The sequence below is a fragment of the Gymnoscopelus braueri genome, assembly GCF_963280865.1.
Source record: "Gymnoscopelus braueri genome assembly, chromosome: 7".
Classification (NCBI taxonomy): Eukaryota; Metazoa; Chordata; class Actinopteri; order Myctophiformes; family Myctophidae; genus Gymnoscopelus; species Gymnoscopelus braueri.
Genome location: NC_137608.1, coordinates 41,717,897 through 41,740,181, shown reverse-complemented (window position 1 = coordinate 41,740,181; position 22,285 = coordinate 41,717,897). Strand labels below are relative to the sequence as shown.

Genomic DNA, 22,285 nt, shown 5'->3' with positions numbered 1-22,285 from the left:
CGTATAGAAAATTTAAAAAAGTTTTTTTTTTTCGAAAAAAAAGAAAAAGCACCACAGCCCGTAGGCTACGGGATCGGCGCTTTACGGTTGGATTTATCGGCCCGTAGGCTACGGGCCTGGCGGTGGTAGTGTTAACATTGTAATTGTTAACCAAGGTTGATTTTATGTCGCAACATAATATCTCAAATTCGGACCATGACTGTCACTTAATTTTATGGGAGGAGGGGATGACCGTTATATAGATGTTTGACTTTTATGGCCGTTTTCTGTGTTTTTCCTTCATTCAGTAGTGTTTGGTCGGTTACAAAACCGTTGTTTATGTACCCGAAATCCGTCAAAAACCTGCGAAAAAAGTATCAGAAACCACTAATAACCGCAAAATGTTCGCGCGCACGCTCCGGGCGCGCTGTGACCACCTCGCGTCGGGGCCTACTGTTGCCTCGTTACGCGACTGAGCAAGCCGCTTCTTATCACCTGACAAGGGGGAGTTTCCCCGGTTGGACGTAGCACGTGGAAGGAACACGTTATTCCAACCAGTTCCTTTCCCCTCCATCAGGCGCCCAGGCTGACCAGGGGGAGGCAGTATAGAGACCAGGATTTTTGTGAGGGTACCTACCCTAGGGGACACGGGGAGAACATGCAAACTCAACACAGAAAGGCCCCTTCGCCAACCCCACCTAGGGTATGGGCACTGATGCGGAGGAGAGGACACGCCCCAAGCGCCCACAGCGTTCCCGGCGGGAATCGAACCCAGGACCTTCTATTTGTGAGGCGACAGCGCAACCGACTGAGCCACCGTGCCCACAAGGGTTAAATCCTTATGCAGAGATTAAATGCTAATGTTTAATTGCTTTAAAGTAATTCGCGGCCCTCACATCTAGCGGCCCGATCCGAGGTTGGCCCAGACAGAGTCCAAGACTCATCAGATGTCAGGGCCGCGTCAAACTCTCCAAACATTTCCTCCTTCTAAATAGTCAAATTCCTCCTCATGCTTTAGCGGTGTGTGTAACAGATTCACATCCTCATCGTTCCTAAACATTTCGACTGTTATCCCTTCTAAATAGTAAATTTCCTCTGTAAGAGATATTTCTGAACCATGACGGCGACCTGGCCTAATTATAGCTATGCACACACGTCATGCGAAGTCCGGCCTCTCGGGCCTCTCCTCTCGGCCCCTCTCCTCCCTCCCCGCTTTGCGGCCCTAACCTCTAGTCCCATCCTCCCAACCTCGGTCATGTGATAAAGAGGTCAGACTTCCTGTATCTGGTTGCTATGGCAACCTGCCGATCAGGTTGAGGGTCTGATAGGCAAATCAGAGAATCAATCAAACCGAGAGTCCGATCACTGATCGAGGTGGGGTAAGATGCCTAAAACATAGCCATAGCTCTGTGGCAAGTTTCGGGGCAAATCGAGTGATCCTGTGCTTGCTTACCCCGCACGAACTTTCTGAGCTTTTGTCAATTATATAGTAGTAAGATAGTAAGATGAATGGCAGAAAATATTGGAATGTGTCTGAATATTATTTTTGGGCGGTGAAACCGCCCCTATAAGTGAGGTTTGGACATTCGCTGCACTGTGATTGGCCACCATTGTACCCCCCCCACCCATTGTACCCCCCCAACCCTTCGCTGTGATTGGCCACCATTGCACCCCCCTAACCCTGCACCGTGATTGGCCACCGCTGACTCTATTCAGGACTGTGATTGGCTAGTGAAACACATGACACATGTGCATAGCCCTATAAATAGGACTATGCACTTAAAAAAAACACATATATGGTTTAGTATATGGTTTTATTTAAGTTAGGGGTGTACAATGGTTGGTCCACAATATTACTTTTCTTTAAGTGAACTTCCATCACTGTGATGACCACTGTGACCACACCGCCCACTTCACACTGGGTGTGATTTCTTTATTGCTAATAAGTAAAATAAAGACAGCATTTGGAAATGTTCTCTTTTCTCTTATTTCTTTTTTACTGTAATGAAACAGAACCGAAACTGTGACCCAAAAAACGAGACTTGAACCGAACCGTGGTATAACTGAACCGTTGCACCCCTATTGGATTGTTTCCCAACATGCTAAGAAACACATTTGTTATTACACATCCTCCATCTCATAATGTAAATAGATTATTTTATAGGATGTATATTGTAAAAAAAAAGGGAGAAAATGAGAGATTGGAAGGGTTTTAAATTGTGATGATCATCTGATACTGACTTCTAAGTAATGCTCTCTGTAATTGCAAGGCTATTTCTTTGTAGTTGGTGAAATGTACTCATCTGTCCTTTAAATAAAGAATTGTATAAAAAAGGCAACCTAAAAATAAAAATAACAATTAAACATTAAACACTAAAACATAATTTCCACAGTACTATGTACCTTCTGGTCGGTGAGGGAGTACATGTTTCCAATGATCTGGGCAGCCATCTTGCGTGTGTCGGTGGATCGGTCCTGAAAAGCCCTCTGGACGATGGGCATGATAAGGGCCAGGGAAGGAGCGTCGATGAAATGGACAAACTTGGTGTCTAGCAGCGTCTGCAGGCAGTTGTGGGTCTTACGCGATGGTTCAGTGAGAGCATCCAACAGGATGGGAGTTATGGCTGCAAAATGAACCATAAAACTGTTTATATCAAAATCAATAACTGTGCAACTTTGTTTCGAGCAAGTAGCCATCTGTACTTGTACTCCTTTGTGTCCTGAAATGGTGTGCTGTTCCTCTGGAACCACATGTACCACATATGGTTTGATACTGAATCCTGCTAGCATCCCTTCATTCTGTCTCCTTTTCTTGGACTATCCACATTCCTTTAACTAGAAAAAAGCACTGTTCGGGCACGTGCACATTTTCTGTGTGGTTAACACAGTGTTTCGCGTAATAGTAGTAAAATGAAATGACATACATTATATGACAGTAGTATGAATATTAACAGTGAAGTAATCAGCAGCAGTAATTAAGAGCAATTTGATGTTGCATCAGGGGGACAATCAATTCAAAGGCAATGGCAAGGACAGTGTGTTTATACAACATACAGTGTGTTTATGACATATCTATGACGTACAGTACAACTCAAAATGTGGGCACGGTTTCAGACTGTTCAGAGCCACACTGACTTCCATTACAAAATTAAAGTTAAATATTTCAAAAAGTGTCAAATATATGTGAAAATATTAGGCCTACTTGTAGTGTGCCTATAGAGTTTGGCGCTGATCGGTCCAGCGGATCTTTGGAAGATTTGCGCCGGACACACAGACACACACACACACACTCTCATAGATGGATAGCCTCTTGTAGAGCCACACCATAAAAAAGGATATATCATTTTGCCCCAACCACAACGTGCACCTTATGTATATTTGATAATATTGTCCTGCTATCTATTCTCTATATATTGTTAGAGCTTGTAGAGAAAATCATTTCACCCACTCTTTTACATCTGTAAACTTGATTCAGGGCAGTACCAGCCTGTCTGAACCGTAGATGGATTCTTACCCAGGATCTCAGGGTTACGGATGACAGAGCCGATCTGTCGGAGGGCCTGCTGGCCGGCCTTCTGCACCTTCACATGGGAGTCTGTCAGCACCTCGGTCAGCTTAGGCACGATGCTGGGAAGGCAGGAGGACAGCTGCTTGGGAGCACAAAACGCCATGGCACCTAGGAGCTCCACAGAACCTGAAGGACACAGTTGGGAGGAGAAAACATCACAACTATACCAGGAACGTAATCAGGGGAAAAAAGAAAAACGGATGATGGCTGGTTTCTCTTAATAGATGAAAGGGTCAATTCTAGGAACTGGAAATCTCCCCTGCAAAAACACTGAAAAAAACAGACCACTGATTAACTAACTTATTATTACATCTACTTTTTAACCACATGGAGATGCGCCGCACCTGCTTTAGTTCTCCAGGACTCCTCCTCCAGGGCCACCAGGAGAGAGGGCAGCACCAGCTTCACACCATGAGCACTTAGGTTCCTCATCACAGCCTTGGCACAGTCATCAGCAGCCTGGACAGAAGACAGGATATGAAGGGCGAACACACAGCAGAGAAGGACTTATTTGAGCAGGGTGTAGAGATGATTTCTCTCCATTTCTTTGTTGTTATGCCTATAAGCAACTGTGCTGTTGCTTTCTCTTGTTAAGACTTTTTTGGAGCCAATGAAGATACATGAAAATTTAAATTTAAAGAACAGTTAGTAAGTTGGGTGATGAGAAGGTCTTATCTACCTCTCGAACATACTGGTTTCCATCCCCGAAGCAGAGCAGGAGGTGGGGAAGCACATGAACGACGTAGGGCTCAAACAACTTCCCCAACATGTTACACAGCATCTCAAAAGCAAACAGGGAACCTACGGAGAGGCAAACATAAGTGATTGAGTAAACTGATGAAAAACAATGGGTTCACAATTCCAGAGTGCTAGCTAGGCAAGAATATCTAACAAATGTTAGTATGCTCCAGCTGGAAAGGTAGTTTTCTTAGAAAAACCAGTCAAATCCCAATATGCTATGTCTTTGAAACTGGACAGAGTCAAGTTGAACTCTGATGAGCTTCTCTCCCAGCAAAACATTAGGTTTTACCAACAGTAGTTCACAATGCTTCCGCGACTGGCCTGACCACACTCACCTTCCCTGCGTCTGAAGTTTTTCTTGTCCTGGATGGCGTCAGTCAGTGTGGTCATGATTTCCTGCTGTTTAAGAGCCAGGATGCCCAGGCCTTTGACCAGGCCGGCCAGCCCGTAGGCTGCGCCCTTCCTCTCAGCGTACTTATCACTCTCTAGCAGCAACTGCAGCAGGTTTCGCACGATCCCTGCGGCATCCTCCTTAATGGCAGGGACCAGTGGTGGCAAGCAACCGGCCACAGACTCCTGAACCTGATGGACAAGCAAACCGAGAGAGAGAGTGTTGAGGTGTGCCTTCGTGGCTCAGATATCTTTTGTGCTGTCTATGATCTCCATTTATTTCTTGTTTGGATGCTGTAGACCAGTGATTCCCATTTTCATTTCAAGGACCCCCGGTTTGTTATATATTTAAGCCACAAACCCTCATTTGATACATTTTTTTTAAATCTCTGGGACCCCAATCTACATTGTGAAATTCTCAGTATTCATTACATTCTTGGCGTACGGTGTAAAAATGGAACCACATTTGTACACTCTGAGTTACAGAACCGTAAGGGACCATATGGTTCTTAACATCAATCATTTAGCAGGAATCTGGAACCCCCTCAAGGACCCCTGGGTGTTCCTGGAACCTATGTTGAAAACCACTGCTGTAGTAGACAGCATCAAAGAATCATTTACAACAACACAGGATGAGTAGGAAGGAGCGAGTCCAGTACCTGTTGTGATGGAGTGCAGAGGGCTGTGATCAGCTTGGCCACAATGGGCTTAACCTTGGGATCACTCTTGTCCAGATGTTTGGCCAGGGAGCCCATAAGGATGACCACACTCTGGCGAACAGAGTCGTAGCTCGCATCCTGGGGGGCATTCTTCAGAAACTCCTCAAACACAGGCAGCAGGCAGCTGACATTGTCCTGGAAATGTAAACCGAGACAGACAACAATAAACAAACTTTTTTTTACAGTCGAACAGAATACAAACCACTTGAATCAATGTAATGCTACAAATAGGTACATTTTGTCTTCTTGACAGTCCTGCAGAGACTTGCTGACAACTTATTTGACAACGGATTTGACATCAACATTTGCAGTGTCAACATTTCATGCCGAAATACATAAGATATGGTATTTTCTGCCACGCTATATAATTATCAGTCACAGAAAAAAGCAAATGGATTTAGATTTGAAAATCAGCAAACTTTCCATTAAAAGGCAGCAGGGCGTACCTTTCCATGTGTGTTGAGAGCCGACAGGGCAGCGTCTAACATACAGCGCCGCACCTCCGGGTGGCGATCGTTCAGAGCATCAGGAACAAAGAAGAGGAAGAGTGGAGTAACCTGAGCCTCTTCCAGGTACTGGGACAACTTGTTCAGAGCCAGGGCAATACCACACCTGAAGAAGAGTCCCACATAAACAAGTCAAAACTCAATCCGGAGCACTAGTCTTAGTCAACAAAAAAACAGGAAGGAACATTATACTACGGGACCAAAGTCAATATTGCGTACATCGATCTATAAATGCAGGAATCTCTTTCTTTCTGTCTGTGTGTGTGTGTCCCTCAATTGGCTTTGCAGATTGGTTTACAGTTGCGCATACAATATATGGAGATAGAACTCTCCCAAGTAGGCACGTTATATATGACTGACACCATACAGTAGATCGGCCTCCAAATACTCTGATAACGGGTGCTGCACAAGTTTGTTATATAATTCTAAACAACTTCGACAGAAGTCATCATTGGAGATGTGTGAAATAAAATGTTGCCTTAAAATTGGTAAAATATCTCATTATAGTTTATTTTTTGTAAAAAAAAAAAAAAGCAATGGTTAATTAAATCCTAATTTCTGTTATACTTACATCGGAAAGCAAGCCAAAGATGATTATCTAAATTTGTATTGTCAATTCATGTATTGCTTATAGTTCTGTTGTGAAACTAGTGTTGAGAATACAGTCATATTCTCCTACCTGGCCTCCCACTGGTCTGGTGGAGATTCAGAGATGACTCTGCCCAGGGCATCCAGGATTGGAGGCGGTCTCTGGAAAAACACGATGGCAACGATTTGACAAAGCCTATTTTACTTCAGTTTATTTGAACCATAAGTAGGCCTGTCACAATTATTACATAATCACATTTATTATTCAGATAATCGCAATTATTTATATAATAATATAATAAATAATCGCAATTATGTAAAAAGTAGATCTACAAGTTGAGCTTGTAGATCTGCTATTTCCACTATATTTTTGGGGGGAAAGTATTAAGTTATCAATTATTAATATATCTATTAATATGTCTATTATCGGTTATTTGCCATATCTGCCCTGTGCAACTTCAAAGCCTAAAGGCCAAACAGAAATATAATTTTCTATTCGTATATATTCCAGTGTTTAACAACAAAAACACAATTAATCGTCATGTAAAATGTCATAATCGTGACAGCCCTGACCAATAGGACAGATCACAGAAACACCTGGAAACTAAATGAGAGCTGTGCCCAAGTGGAGGTCAGGTCACTCACATAGAGCTTCTCATGGTAGAGCTCGGTGAGCTGGCCGAGGACGGCAGGCGCCTGGTCTCTGTAGTCGGACACGGCGGTGGACAGAGCCTCGGCAGCGGCAGAGCGGACGGCCTCCTCGTGGTGGGTGACGTCCCCGATGAGCAGGGGGCAGATCTCAGGGACCAGTTCCAGACACAGAGACTCCCACAGCCTGGGGAACAGAACCCAAAGTACACAGAAAATCAGGCCTAACCCCAATAAAGCTGCAAACCGTAAGATGTATGACCACAGGATCTACATTTCTCAATAGAGGAGCAGGAGACCACCTCCAACCCCCGCAGATATGTAACTTTATATTGTATTAACATACCACAACAGATGAGTTAAATAAAGTAAAAAAAAAAAAAAAAAAAAAAAAGGTTTTAACAAACAGATTTAACTAAAGCAGTGAGTGAACGGAAAGAGAAAACAACAGCGTCCAAAAAAAAGTACGTACTTCAAAGCCAGGGCTCTGGCCTCCTCCTCAACGTCAAACCTGCCAACCCACAGTCTTCGAAGCAAACTCAGCCCACTGGCCTCAGAACTATCTGTGGGCAAGGCAAACTCCATGTCCAACAGGCCCTGCACACACAGACACATGACCCCATGATTATAAACACAGAACAGGTTTGGAACTAAGGATGGGACGATAAATCGTTATGATCGTTTATCGTGATGAAAAACGCTCACAATAATCGTATCGCAGAGATTTTAAGTTATCGTGAAATTGTCCTCCATCATACAGGATGAATTCCCCAGAATATGGGATGCTGGGGGTTCAAGTGGTTAACAAAAGTGGCATTTTAAGTGTTAAGCATATTTTGATTATCGCGATAATATCGTTAATCGCAATTATCGTGACATGTAATGTTCATATCGTCCCATCCCTATTTGGAACTCACACAGACACTCATGGCATATATCGGCAGTGGCTCAGGAGGTAGAGCAGCCGCTTGGGGAAATGAAAGGTTCTCGTTTCGATCCCCGGCTCCCGCTGGGTTAGTGTCGAAGTGTCCTAAAGCAAGACAACTGCTCCCGAAGAGCAGGTTGTAAAGCGCTTTGGATAAAAGGCACCATTTACAATTTATTTAACAAAATAATAATAATAAATCGGGCCGGATAGTGCGTTGGACACCATAATCACAACGTGCTGCAGATCTGTGCTGCAGGTCCACTGTTGCATGTCACGCAAATAACACAGAAAAACAGCAGTAATTGTGACTTGGTGTGGATACTCACCCTGAGAGCAGCATCTCGTACAGAGAAGCAGGGTGACAGCAGGGCGTCCAGGAGAACGTCTATCTCTGGCTGCTCAGCCACAGCACAGCCTTTCTCACCTCCCGCACTGGAACACAGCGCTGTCAGGCACTGCGACGCAAACACCTAGAAGACAGACAGACACACACACACAGCTTTAACTGACCTGTGCTTTAGAAAAATAGAGACTTGGAGAAATGGGACCGCCATCGCCAAAAAAAAAAGGGTTGTGATTTATTTGGCAGCACAATAAAAAGCTGGGGGGAAACAGAAGAAACCTAGAAACATAAAGTCATACAAATCTGAAAATGTTGGAATCCTAAAGGTGCAGACACACATACGCAGAGCCAATCACATTCACCACCACATTTTTGCCAATCCAATCCTCTGCATAGAGTCTGGTCTGTAAATGCTTTCTATTTTACTATTAGATCAACAAAAAACGGTTTCTGATAACATTTTAAGTGAGAAATAGGACATACACTTGCTCTATCTTGATCAATTTCACATCGACCGCTCTATTCTGTGCCAGTTTTCCCAGCCGCAACGCTACCCTTAACCTGATAATGGAGCTGCGCCGCCCCAATAGGTTATTCTAGCACCTGCTCTACCCGTCACCATTATGCCGACGCCGTTATTTGCGCGTGGAGGTGTGCCCGTGGGCGTGTTGTTGCTATATCCCCCACATTGCAATTCTACAGACACACATGGGTACGGCTTGGGGACGGGGGATAGTGGATTCTAGAAGCACCCGCTGGTTTATAAAATCACCCGTCAAGTGCACACAGACACTACAATGGCTTTGTGCGTTGGACCATGAGCCGTGTTGCCAGCCTTGGAGAGAAATAAGCAACCGCAGTCCGCAGGTCTATGAAAACAAAAAGAAGCAACTCTAAGGCCACATGAGCACTTCAAACTACTAACTAGAGCTTTCATATCCCCTAAATATTTCAGCCCGGCTCGACTAATAATTGACAAATTAGACCCAGCCCAGCCCGTCAGTCATTTTTCTAAAGAAGCCTTATTTCTCATTAAATCTTGGTAATTCGTTAAGAACAGGAGTCATTCTACCCTAACAGTCTATATTTTATTTAAAAAACAGCTTGGAGCAAATAGGGCTATATAAATATATACACTGCCCCATAACCATTTTAAAAATGATTATGGTTATTCTATGAAATATATGTTTCATAGAATAACCGTAATCATTTTTGCAATGGAGAAATCACATCAAATGTTACCTTCTGGCCGCTGCCTGTGCTTTCATTTGAAGAAATAATCCAACATTTATTTTGAGGTGAAAAAGACATGAAGAAAGTTCTGAAGATCCATTATTTATGTCATGTTATGGTTTAAACTTTAAAGGGAGCTCTCTACTGCTGCGTCATGACAAGACAGTGATTGATTTGACCTAGGCTACTTTAGCGTTGCGCTGCCCTGTTGATTAATTATTTGGCATCAGCTGTGTAGGAATATATAACTATTTTAAATGGCTTTCATATACTCTTGGGGATCTGACTAATATGACAAGTTGCTTATTGTGAACACAATAGCCTACGCTACAAATTAATTAATATGTGAATTTATTTGGATGTAAAAAAAACTTAGACCCGGCTCAGCCGGTGCCGACGGGCCGGGTCGGGTCCCGTTGGGTTTGGGCTAAAATCTTAAGCACTTACATTTTTTATAAGATGATCGGATCATAGTGTGATTTTCATTTTGGCTGCTGTCTCATTAAACCCATGCTGCGGGACGTGCGGGTGAATATTATATTATAGCCTATATTATATATATTAGCCTATATTATTATTATATTCCCCGCGTAAACGCTACGTTCATGACCCCCCAAAATAACCATATTTGAACTGGGGACCCCCCCATTTTGTTTGACTCGGTTCCACAGATAAATATTGTGAAAATAGCAGATCTACAAGCTCGCCAGGCGTTGGGTGCTCCATTGTGGTCTCGACCCACAGGTTGAGAACCACTGCATTAAAAGCTCCAAGCAAGTTACATGTCTAGTATGTTGTTGACCACGTAATGTAATGTTTTTGGTTTAGTGATAGGCTACTCCGTGGCGCGCGCGCGCCTCATTGTATGCTGTCCAAAATAACAGATCTGTAAGCTGTCGACACGACATGACGCAGCGCCGTTGATAGCTTGTATGTCTGTTATTTTGGGTAGGCGACGCACATACGCATCGCAGCAATGTGTCTGGGTTTGAGAGGCTTTGATTGATGTAAACTTAAAGTTTAGCTCTGTTCGGGATTACTGAACAAAGGTGGATGATGAAAGATAACGGGGACAATATGGATGTAAGTTAACTTTAACTGCGTCACTTCAGAGGAAACTATGGAGCAACTTCAGAGATGTTTACACACCCCTGGAATCCATTAGAACGGTGGAAATAGAACGATAACAGCCAACGTGAGTACATAGGCTATAGACCTTTCCTAAAACTGTCCAATTTATTATACCCATGTGCTACTGTTTGTCTGTGTACCACGTAGGAGCGTTGTCGCAACATGATGTAATTAATTATTTGGGAGCAGCCAGTGTGTACCAATAGTATACATATTTTAAATGGCTTTCATATACTATTCCGGATCTGACTAATATGACAAGCTTATTGTGAACACAATAGGCTACAAATTAATATAAAAATGTATTTGGATAAAAAAAAATAAAAGAAGGAAAACAAGCCCAATGTGGCTTATAATAATCAGACCAGGCAACAGTGCAGACAGGTAGATAGGCTAGAGCATATATTGGATCGGGATGACGGCTAGCGCAGTCTTCTCTTAAAGGCAATGGCTTCTGGCACGGTGATTGGTTTTATCATTGTAACGCCCAAACCACACCTATGCATAATGTAACGGGTAGCTCAGGTGTTTGGCGGGTGAGGGGGGTGCCATAGAATACCGAATTTTGCGGGGAAACGCCTCTTGCCTAGTCCGAAATCCCTAATTAGTGGTTTGTTCAAATGTCCCTGGGAATAGGGCCCCTACTCTACAACTGCTAGTTTAAAGTTTTCATAGCGTTATATTGAAGTCTGTTTCTGTCCATTTCAAGTGGTGTCATGTGTCACTTATTGACTAAACGTGGCTGATTGGCCCTCCCCCAGTGTAATTCACTTCTCATTAGCATAACGTTGAGCCGACCTAAACATTATGGCGATCTCCTCGCCTGCGCCCGCTCCACCACCAATCTCAAAATCCTTTGTAGAAAATGAATGAGGAAATCCCTTCACTCCTTGTATGTGTATTTGCATTTTGCACCATGACATACCATCCCCAAACAAGAAAGAGTTGTGTGTGTACCTGGAGTCTGGGGGTTGACGTGGAGATGATCCTAGTCAAAAGCAGTAGCATGCTGACACGAGGCAGCAGCTCTGGTCCGTTCTGAGACAGAGAAGAATGGTGGTTACCACACACACACACACACAACGTCAGGAAACAATGTCACACACGTACACCTCTCAGTCTGCATACACACAATGACAACTATGAGACATGACGTCTTCCATCCAGTGCGACAATGGGAGCGAGTAATAGTGTTTATCTTTCACAGTTGGATGATGTTCAGTAGTTTGAATGTTTCTTTTTGTGGCAAGTACTCAGCATATTCTATGCACAGCTTAAAGTGCATAAGAAGTGTATCTTATATATTCATCATGCTTCCTTTTACTGAGAATCTATGTATGAATGTATGGCAACTGGAGCTGATGAACAGAATACATTTCCTTCTGTATTAATAAATGTATTAATCCATCTATTTACCTATCTATCCACCCAAAACATCAGGTCATACGTGTTACAGCAAAATCCCCCCGCCCCCTTTACAGTTAATGAATACCAACACCTTGTTTTTGCTTTTTTTTTACTGCACAAATCTCTCATTTGTTTTATTCCATTTCATTCTTTTACCATTATATGCTTTTAATCTGTGCACTTTCACTTCATGTAAAAACAATTATATAACCAAATGGACCCAGTTTACATTACAGGGTCTAATTGGTTCCTTTTGTACACTCTCAAAGAGTTAAATGAACACAGTCTAGATTCGGGTATGTGGCTTAATGTACATCCAACTGGGGGTCCTTGATATATTAAAAAAGTTGAGAATCACTGGACAAAAAGAAAACGACAACACACAGATTGTGAGAAGTACCTCGTCTATGCTCTCGTCCGTGCTCTCCACCTCAGCCCTGATCTGGGCGTGTACGTTGACGATCTGCAGGGCTCGGATCATCCTGTACTCGTCCTCCTCATTGCTGCCTGAAGACTCTCCGAGCATGGCGTTCAGCAGGGGGAAACAGAAGGAGAACGCCGGGGCCGACAACGGAGCCGCATCTGAATGTGTGATGACAGGAGAGAGCAGTCAGTCCAACACCAAGCCCCCCCCCGGCCTCAATCCTGTTGCATTTGTGTTTGTTGTTTAACCGTTTCCTATCAACTGCCTTTTGAAACACATCATTTGTAAATGTGAACTCTCATCAGCGCTGATGGTTGCGTGTTGAGATGTGAAACTTGCTGTCAATATAATATCTTTCAGTATAGTTATTAGACTGAGGAACCAACATTTTAAATTTTAACCACTTTCAACCCTATTTTGGGCACGTCGTTATAGGCATTTTTAGATTAAGTGAAAATAGCCGATTTACAAGCAACACGTGTAGTAGATCGACTATTTTCGCCATGCAACACGTCATATGAGTAAGCTGTCATATGAGTAAAAAGGACTTGTTTATTTTCTTGTTGGTTTTCTGCAATCGTTGATGTTGGCAAATATAACCTTCCAGCTGACAGTGACACATCTCTCCCATTCGTTTTTATTATCAATAAAAGATAACGGAAGTAAATTCATCGCAAATCGCAATTTAATTGAATCGTAGCCCTTGGAATCGAATTGAATCGTCAGGTACCTACCAATTTCCGTCCCTATTATTTATATTCAAGCTTAACTGTTGCCCATGAGACCCCCAAATTATTCTGTCAACAATTATGTGCCAGTGTGTGTGCCTGTGCGTGTGTGCCTGTGTGTGTGTGTGTGTGTGTGTGTGTGTGTGTGTGTGTGTGTGTGTGTGTGTGTGTGTGTGTGTGTGTGTGTGTGTGTGTGTGTGTGTGTGAGAGAGAGAGCTAACCAGTCTTGCCGTCTCTGGTAGGGACAGTGTAGAAGTGCAGCAGTGCCACCGTGCGTTGGGTGGCTGTGTCCAGGTCCTCCTGTCCCCACTGCTCATCCAGATCACACTCTGGTTTCAGCAGCCGCAGGGTCACTTGACCCACAAGCACAGCTACAGGGGTCAGATTAGATCTTATTTAAAAGGTGGGGCATTTTATGAACGTGAAAAGAGACTGGAGAACAAAGTCATACAGTAGATGAGGCATGACATGTACCACAGGACGAACGCAGAATGTTACTGTGTAGGTTTTTTTTATTTGAATATTTATGGTTAAAACCGCAGATTAACTTAATGGGTCAAGTATGGTAGCTAGCTATGCTGCCAGGGTTGTGGGTTCCAATCACTGTCCATTTCAATGGTCAGAGCCCGTTTCTAAAACTGCCAGGGAAAGAGGTTCCATTCCCAATGGAGCATGGCACCAGTATGGTACCAACCTGGGACCTGGAGCATGGTACCAACATCAGTCAGTGTTAGGAAGAATATGAATGAATGCTTCAAGGACCAACCATGTATGCACTCGTGATACTAGATAAAAGCTTGTGAGTTGAATATATGATATGAATTATGGACATGGGACTGTTTATAGTTCAATAGACAAACGTATTAACTGTAAATGATCGATTAACCACAAGCAAAATTGAGGACAATAAAAAAAGAAACTGACTAGATATACTTCAACACCATTCTCTGAATCCACTAGTCAATTTGATTACATTTTCGATTTAAATTTATTTTACAGCACTGACTGCACTGGCTATGCCTTTACTATTGATCTTGTTTTGTAAAGAACAATACTAGCAAACCCACTTTAAAAACGAATTAAAACTAAACTAAAATTTAAAACAAAGTAAACATTTTAAATTAAAATGAATGCAAAAATGTATAACTATAATAACCTTGGTTAATACAACAGTGAGGAGAGACTTTATTCACTTCAGCCCAACGTACCTAGATTGTGCAGGTGTTTGGGCATAAGGCACACTCCAATGTCCAAAAACACCTGTCGGAGGCGCGGAGCAGCCAGAGGGGACTGAAATAGGGGTATCAGGACATTGAGAACACCAGGGAGATGCCAGGAGATCTGTGGTGGTCTCTCCTGCAGAGTTGCCTCCAACAGGCCCACCGCACACTGAAGCTCCATGTCCAGCTGGAGACAGCAAGGGGTCGACAAAAAGGTCAACAAGTAGACGGATGACGCACCATTAGCAGTTATTACGCCAAAGAGGAGATCAACACTAGAGACCAAATGCAGGGTCAATTTGGCCTTTAGCACGGTAAGAGCGACAATCGATCTTATTTGATTGTAATATAAACAAATGATTGGTAAAATCTACAATAGCAAGAGCTGACAGAAAGTTAAGTTTCCTGCCTCAAGCTTTAAAAATGCCGTTCATGGGAAGTGATTCGTCGGACGTACCCCTTGAAGTCGTTTGCGGATGGAGGCTTCTTTATCAAGTTGGGCTTGCATCATCTCCTTCTGTTTGCTGGTCAGCTGCACCTCATCCTTGATACCTTTCTTCTTCTTGAACTCCTGACAAGACACGGACACAACAAAACACAGTCAACATGTTTTGCCCCCACACACAGACACACACACACAACAGCATAGAAATACAGTTGGCTCTTTTCAACCACAAGAACTAAGCAAACAGTGCAGAGCTGTGTTACATATCAAGGTAGTTGCATACGGTTCGGGAGGGCTCTCCGAACAAAACAAAAAAGAAACCCCATCTGACAGACATATGGTAATTCATAATGCCATACCGCCTAAGTGTCCTACTCATGGACACCTCCACACATAGCCGGGGCTCAAACCTAGGACCTTCTGTTTCTCAGGCGGCCCCTCTACCCATTCAGCGATGGCCGCCCCAAAAACAACCTACTTTTGGGCCCTTTGATCTGGAATGGTCGAGCTGAGGTGAAAACATTGGAACCAGACCCTTTAAATTTGAAAATGGCCACAATAGCTGATCTACAAGCTTGTATGTATTGTAACCGCTTGTATCTTGTGAGTTGTATCATGATGTGTTGTGAGCTTGTAGATCTTCTATTTTCACAATAAAAAAAAAAGTTGTACTAGTTTTTGAAAATGTTTGAAAACAGTATAGTAAGTAAAGTTAATTTGTCTAGGTCTAGGATGAGTTTACCTCTTGCAGCTCCAGCTCGATGATTTGTTCCTTGTAGGAGTAGGCCTTGTTTTCTCTCTTCATGTTGCCTTTCTTGGTGCTTTCCTGCTGGGCGCTACAGCAGATACAAAGGACAAAACAAGAAATGTTACTGAATTTTACTCGTTTACAAAACACACATCATTTTAAATGAGTTAATGACTATGGAGTGGTTTAGCCCTGTGTTCATCAAATGGGGGGTAAGTATAACCCATGGGGTAAGCAGAGATACAGAACTACGGTAATAAGTAATGAAGTGAAAACATTATTTTACTTCTAAGTTTAACTTTTACAAACTTTTTGTGAACCTGCTTATCTGTAAAGTGTTAAACCAAATTAAATACAAAATGACTAGCACAACCCTTACTGAATGGAAAGCAACACTTATTTGCCATGATGCAGTTTCATTTCGAACAAACTGACATTAAAACTGGATTACTGAAATGTTATGGCCACAGTTTAAAATAAATCTGCTCAGGAGGCACTTGCAAGGCTTTTACTCCATTTCTTATTTGTAATGTTATATTCTTCAAAAGGTGGTATCATTCATTCATAGTATCATATGCTAACTTCTCTTGCAGTTTTTTTTGGTTTGTTTTTAGATATTTTGGCGCCTTTACTGATAGAACACAGTAGAGAGACAGGAAACGGGGAGAGAGACGGGGGTGACACGCAGCAAAGGTCGCCGGGCTCGGGAATCGAACCTGCAACTCGCTGTCAGGCTTCATTAGAGCCTATATGTGGTATGTGCCTTAACCGCTAGGCCAGCGGCACCGCCCTCTTGCAGTTTTATAAGCAAAATTTTGTAGTCAGGGAAAGGGGGCTCCTGTACCTCTGGATGATGCTCTTGTCGTGGAGCACTCCCTCAGGACTCAGCATGATGGCAAACTCCCCCCTGGTGACCAGACACAGAGCTGGACTGGACAGGTATGTAACCACATGCTCCATCACCCGTGGCAACAGCTTGTTGGGCGACAAACAAGACAGGGCTCCCACTGCATTCTTCACCGCCTGGAGACACACAGACAGTAGATCTCAATTTAATGATTTCAGATACGTGAATTAGTCATCTAAGTATAATGCCAATTTCCATGTCCTCCTCACAATAGAATGATAGGATTCAGGATGAAAATCCTCAAATTGCCCTTTAAGTGACACTGCAAGCGAGATGTAAAGCAACCACTTGTTGCGTGCTTTTAGGTGATGTAAAATGTTTAACCACTTCAACTCTGGCGTCCCTATTTTGGGCAAGTCATTACACGAGAATATTTTCTGAAATGGTGAAAAACGTTTTTTTTAATTGCTGGTCCCACAATGCGTTGCGGTTGTGAGCTTATACATGGGATATTTTCAAAGATTTTCTAAAATATACATATTTTCTTATGTTTTGAAAATATGTTTTTCTAAATAGGGCTGAAGTGGTTAAACATCAAATGGTATGTATGAAGGTATACTGTAAGATTTTATTCTGGGACCTGATTGTCAGCGTTGGCCTCCAGAAGACGAGGTAGAATAGTCTCCAAGTTTTTCTCTATGAATTCCTCTGCCTTGATATTCATTGAGGACAAAAGAAGGGGCCAGAGGCCTGGTCGAGCTGCAACTGCAAACACACCAAGACAGAAAACAAGCAAGTAAGAGAGACATTCGGTGCAAGATGTAACATCTTGCATCAGTAACAGTAGGCTAAGTTGCAGGGTCCTAATGTCTTTGAACTCTGCTGGAAGATGCCATATCAAAATATGGACAGATCACACATGAAATGGCCGGAGCACTTTGATACTGCAGCATTAGTAAAAGACTTAATAATCCCTTGAGCTGTTAAACTACAGAGAGAGCGCCGAGTATATATACGTAGAGATCGATTTTGGAAGTTGGGAGGAATGGGGTGTAATGTGGGAGATCAACATGGACTTATTAAAAATGAAATTATTTTGAAAACTTATCAACTTATCAAACTTATCGAGACAGACTACCGTATATGATAATTGAAAGACAGACGGCACAACAGAGGTACTGGAGGAAAGGATAGATGGACATTAGAGATGTGCGGATGGCCTCTCACGTCACCCGAATCCGCATGTACAAATTAATTATCCGCCCGTTATCCAACCGCAATAATTATATTATCCAATTTAAATATCCGCACCAACCGTTTTTCCCGTATGTCAAAATATTATTATTTTCTGGTATTCCCCGTTAGTTTTAGTAGCCTATTAGTTGTGCGATGCGATCACAAAATGCATTGATATAGCCTATGGCAGGGCTACTCAACTTAAGATGGCTCAGGGGCCACTCAGCAAAATACCAAAAGTCCAAGGGGCCGCCATAAAAATGACGGTCCTATTTTGGATTTTTCGATTTTGTAACGCACAAGAAAATATACATTTTGACATCATATTCTTTTCACTGTACCAGTTTATTTTGTGTTGTGTGTATGTCCAGTGGCAGACACCTATCCTGGGCGCGCGGCAAAGCCGCGCGGCCGGAAAAATTTGGGGGTCAAACCCCCCCAAAAACCCGAAATGCATAGAAAACTATGCATTATACCTGTAACAATTGACGCACCTGTATGTATGTCTGTCTGTTTGTTTTTGAAAAATGTTTTAGCAACCCATATATTTGAACGGAAATGTATATTTTTATCCTGTGCTTAAAAAAAAAAAAAAAAAAAAGTTTTTTTTTTTTTTTTTTTTTTTTTGACCATGAGGGGGCCGCCAAGACGCTGCGATCGGGCCGCATGCGGCCCGCGGGCCGCGGGTTGAGTAGCGCTGGCCTATGGAATGTCGGTGCGTCTTTGTTCTTTTTTTTAAACCGGTGCTGCGCTGAACATACAGACTCTGTGCGGCATCCAACATACAGGCATCCAACATACATGCGGCATCCAACATACAGAGCGCACTATGCTCTGCTGCGCTGAACATACTCTGTATGTTCAGCGCAGCACCGGTTTAAAAAAAAGAAAAAAGACGCACCGACATTCCATAGGCTAAATCAATGCATTTTGTGATCACATCGCACAGAGGCTGCTCTACACACTCACACTCTACACACTCACACAGACACAAGCACGCAGAGATTTAGCTATTTTATGGATAGATATATTAGATGTCATTAATTTATTTACCGCAATATTTCACCCGCGGTTTATCCGATATTAACTAATAATTATATTTGATTGACCCAAATCCACCCAAACCGCGGTTAACTGCGGCAACCGCGGCTAAAACCGCGATCCGCGCATCTCTAATGGACATACAGTATAATATGCCGCAAGTGGACCACTGGACAACCTTTGGCACCATGGAAAGAGTTCACATATCACAATGACATTGATTAGAGGAAAGACTCCTCGGTACCTATGGAGGGGTGATGAGTGACAATGAGGATCTCCATGGCCATGTTCTCAGCCTCTGCTGCGTCGCCCCACTGTTTGGTGGCAGAGCAGACAACACACAGGGCCTCCAGGAGCACTCGAGGGGGAATGTAGCTACGACCCGCCTCGGTCAGTTCCCCTGACTCTGACACCAGGGCGTCTGGGGTCAACACCTGATGAAGGTCAACAAACACGCAATCAATACCAGAGACGGTACAAAAAGTACATTTATTCATCCGATGCCCACAGCTGCTGATGGATCTCAGACTGCATTGTCGCCGTCTGGCTGAGAATGACAAAAAAAGCTACTTTTCAGAAAATGGAAAAATAACCTGTATTTCAATGGAGCTAATGTAGAAACTATTTTAGTCACAAGCTCTTGTTAATACTTTTCATGGGTCAAATACTTATAAAACACAAAGAGAGACTTAAACACTTTTCAACCTGACGTCCCTATTTTGGGCATGTCATTACAGGTAAATATTTTCTAACTTTTTCAAAAGGTTTGTGCTTGTAGCAGATCTACAAGCACACAATGCGTGATGACATGTTGTGAGCTTGCAGATCTGCTGATTCTGCTACTTTTGAGCACCACTGGCATGCGACAAAGTTTAAAATAGGGCGGTAATTGATGAAAAAACTTGAAATATGGACATCCAGGATCTCTGCCTGACAGAGATGATATAAGTCAAGGCCCTTATGTTTCACCAAGAAACAAAAATTACGCGTTTAGTACGCGGTTACCTGCCAACGTAGCTTGTACAGTAGTCATTTTAACTTAGCATTTGATATCTTAGCAGGATAAACACGGTTTTATGAGAGTAAGTCCATACTTTGTGTTTGTTGATGACTGCGCGGAGTTCTCCCAGGAGGCCATAGGCTAGGACGGATCCTCCCACCGAGGCGAGCAGCTTTTTAACGGTCTGCTGCGCTCGCTTCCTCACACGCCATGTACGAGACAGTAGCACGCCGACGGTGGCACGATGATACATCCTGGTAAAACAACATGGGGCACATGAGGTTATCTATTAACCACCAAAAACTTTTTTTTTTTAATGTTTTAGAAAATAGCAGATCTAACAAGCTCAATGCAATTCGATGTGAGCTTAAACACATCGGCTGTGAGCTTGCAGATCAAAACAAATCTTTTTTATTTATTTTATTATACCCCATCTATAAGCAGAGGGGTGGCAATGAGACAGAAGGATAATACTGTATGATTATAATCATCCCAGCAGGGAAAGACAAGCCAAGCAGAAACTCCATTGCTTCGCCAGTAAACAGGATCTGTGATAACTGCTGTTAAACTAAGGTTAGCAGCAACTTTAATTAAATTCTTCTAACATGATATCCTTAAATGAATCAACACAGAACAAGGAAGTTACTACAACCAAGAAAGACCTAGCCTGGTATCCAGCCTGCTTCGCTACGTTCGGCTGACTTTTTTTTCTCTCTTCGCTTCTCAGTCTGGAAAGCCTCCTATCTCCAAGGGAGGCGGGACATGCCAAAAGCTTCGAAACCTAACGTGGCTTCTGATTGGTCTGTGGTGCGGGGCGGGACCAAAAAAACAGTGTGATCGTTGTGATTCGTCATTCGTTTGAACAACATCCAATCAGCAACGACGTTGCCCAACGTAACATACGACGTTGCCCAACGTAACATATGTAGTTCCAGTGTAGTTCTGCAAAACCTTCCAATGGGAGGCTTTCCAGACTGAGAAGCGAAGAGAGAAAAAAAAGTCAGCCGAACGTAGCGAAGCAGGCTGGATACCAGGCTAAGAAAGACCACAATAAACAGCCATTACAAGACAGTAACATCAATCAGTAAATATCCATCCAAAATATTATCCAGAGTTCATATCTGTTTAAAGGCACTAGGCAGTGTTGTTTTTAGACATCCTTTTATACTTACCTATTTCATTTCATCCATTTTAAATTTGGCAACTTGTTTTGTGACTGCACATGTTTCAATGGCATTGCTGTCTTGTGAAGCTAAATCATTTATGATTTAGGACTATACTAAAACAAAAAGAGTTGAATTGTAGCCACTGGGTGCATACTGCTGATGTTATCATGAAAGACCTTCTTTGTGTTAGGATTGACTCCTTAGATAAGGTTTACAGGGTAATAATAAATGAATCATAAATGTAGTTTATGTAGCGCTAAGATCTGCTGAGACAAACCCCAAAGCACTTAAAGCGTGTATATGGACTCACTGTGATTTGCTAGCGTTGAGCCTATGTGTATGGTCCACGAAGAGTCTCTCGCACAGCAACAGCACCGTGCACAGAGCTGGAGGTAGGAGAGACACAAATAACATATTACTCTATAGCATGACACATTTCAGTTCACTCAAATTCAAATAAGAAAACAAGTGGGGCGCCCGCTGGCCTAGCGGTCGAGGCGCATACCACATATGCTGGTAATCCAGCTTGACAGCGTGTTGCGGGTTCGACTCCCGGTCCTGCCGTCCTTTGCTGTGTGTGTCCGCCCCCCCCCCCCCCCATCTCTCTCCCCATTTCATGTCAGCCCACTTTCCTATCAATAAATGCAGAAAAATCCCCAACAAATATTTTTTAAATATATCCCCCAGACCGGCAGGAAACAGCTGGTTGAGGAAGTGAATGAACACCACCGACCCCTCCCTCAATATTCCCTGTTGAGGTGTTGCTTAAAAAGTGTCTTTGTGCTCAGTAAACCTACAAGATTTCGTAGCTGTCAGGCAGAAAACTTGTATCTGCATAATTCATATTTTTTTCCATAAATGTATGTCCTAACTTTGTAACAGTAACAAGTAACACATTTAGGTCACATGTCGAGGTGCAACATTTAAAAAAAAAGCATGCCCATAATAGGGACTCAGGAAAGTCTGAGTTATATACATATTTAACCAGTGAGCAGTACTAACAAGAGCTCATGACTAAATACGAACTACACTGGATCCATCGGAACACCTTTTTTTTTCTCCGTTTCCTGAAAAGTAACAGTTTTGGACGTACAAACTTTCCACCAGACGATATATAAAAGGTTAAAGAAATGGTTCCGAAATTAATGGGGAAGAGGGACGTAATATTTTTTTGCCGTTTATAAATGGCTGTCATTAATCAAACTTGCACATAAGTTAGTGGAATGTTAGTGACACACCCATATCAGGA

General features: G+C 42.8%; 1 protein-coding gene across 1 annotated transcript in view; it reads right to left on the bottom strand.

Moving 5' to 3' along the window:
• gcn1 (GCN1 activator of EIF2AK4) overlaps positions 1–22,285 on the bottom strand; it is a 56,395-nt gene that overhangs the window by 26,511 nt on the left and 7,599 nt on the right. Inside the window, exons 16-37 of the mRNA XM_080432538.1 lie at positions 21,347–21,422; positions 19,965–20,124; positions 19,115–19,304; positions 17,234–17,358; positions 16,591–16,769; positions 15,741–15,834; positions 15,011–15,124; positions 14,542–14,740; positions 13,555–13,704; positions 12,582–12,763; positions 11,732–11,812; positions 8,394–8,537; positions 7,612–7,736; positions 7,137–7,326; positions 6,583–6,653; positions 5,844–6,009; positions 5,338–5,532; positions 4,624–4,870; positions 4,227–4,348; positions 3,892–4,006; positions 3,494–3,673; positions 2,383–2,603 (exon numbers count right to left, since the gene is read on the bottom strand). Coding sequence (XP_080288664.1) covers positions 2,383–2,603; positions 3,494–3,673; positions 3,892–4,006; positions 4,227–4,348; positions 4,624–4,870; positions 5,338–5,532; positions 5,844–6,009; positions 6,583–6,653; positions 7,137–7,326; positions 7,612–7,736; positions 8,394–8,537; positions 11,732–11,812; positions 12,582–12,763; positions 13,555–13,704; positions 14,542–14,740; positions 15,011–15,124; positions 15,741–15,834; positions 16,591–16,769; positions 17,234–17,358; positions 19,115–19,304; positions 19,965–20,124; positions 21,347–21,422 — 3,326 coding nt within the window. The remainder of the gene's footprint in view (positions 1–2,382; positions 2,604–3,493; positions 3,674–3,891; positions 4,007–4,226; positions 4,349–4,623; positions 4,871–5,337; positions 5,533–5,843; positions 6,010–6,582; positions 6,654–7,136; positions 7,327–7,611; positions 7,737–8,393; positions 8,538–11,731; positions 11,813–12,581; positions 12,764–13,554; positions 13,705–14,541; positions 14,741–15,010; positions 15,125–15,740; positions 15,835–16,590; positions 16,770–17,233; positions 17,359–19,114; positions 19,305–19,964; positions 20,125–21,346; positions 21,423–22,285) is intronic.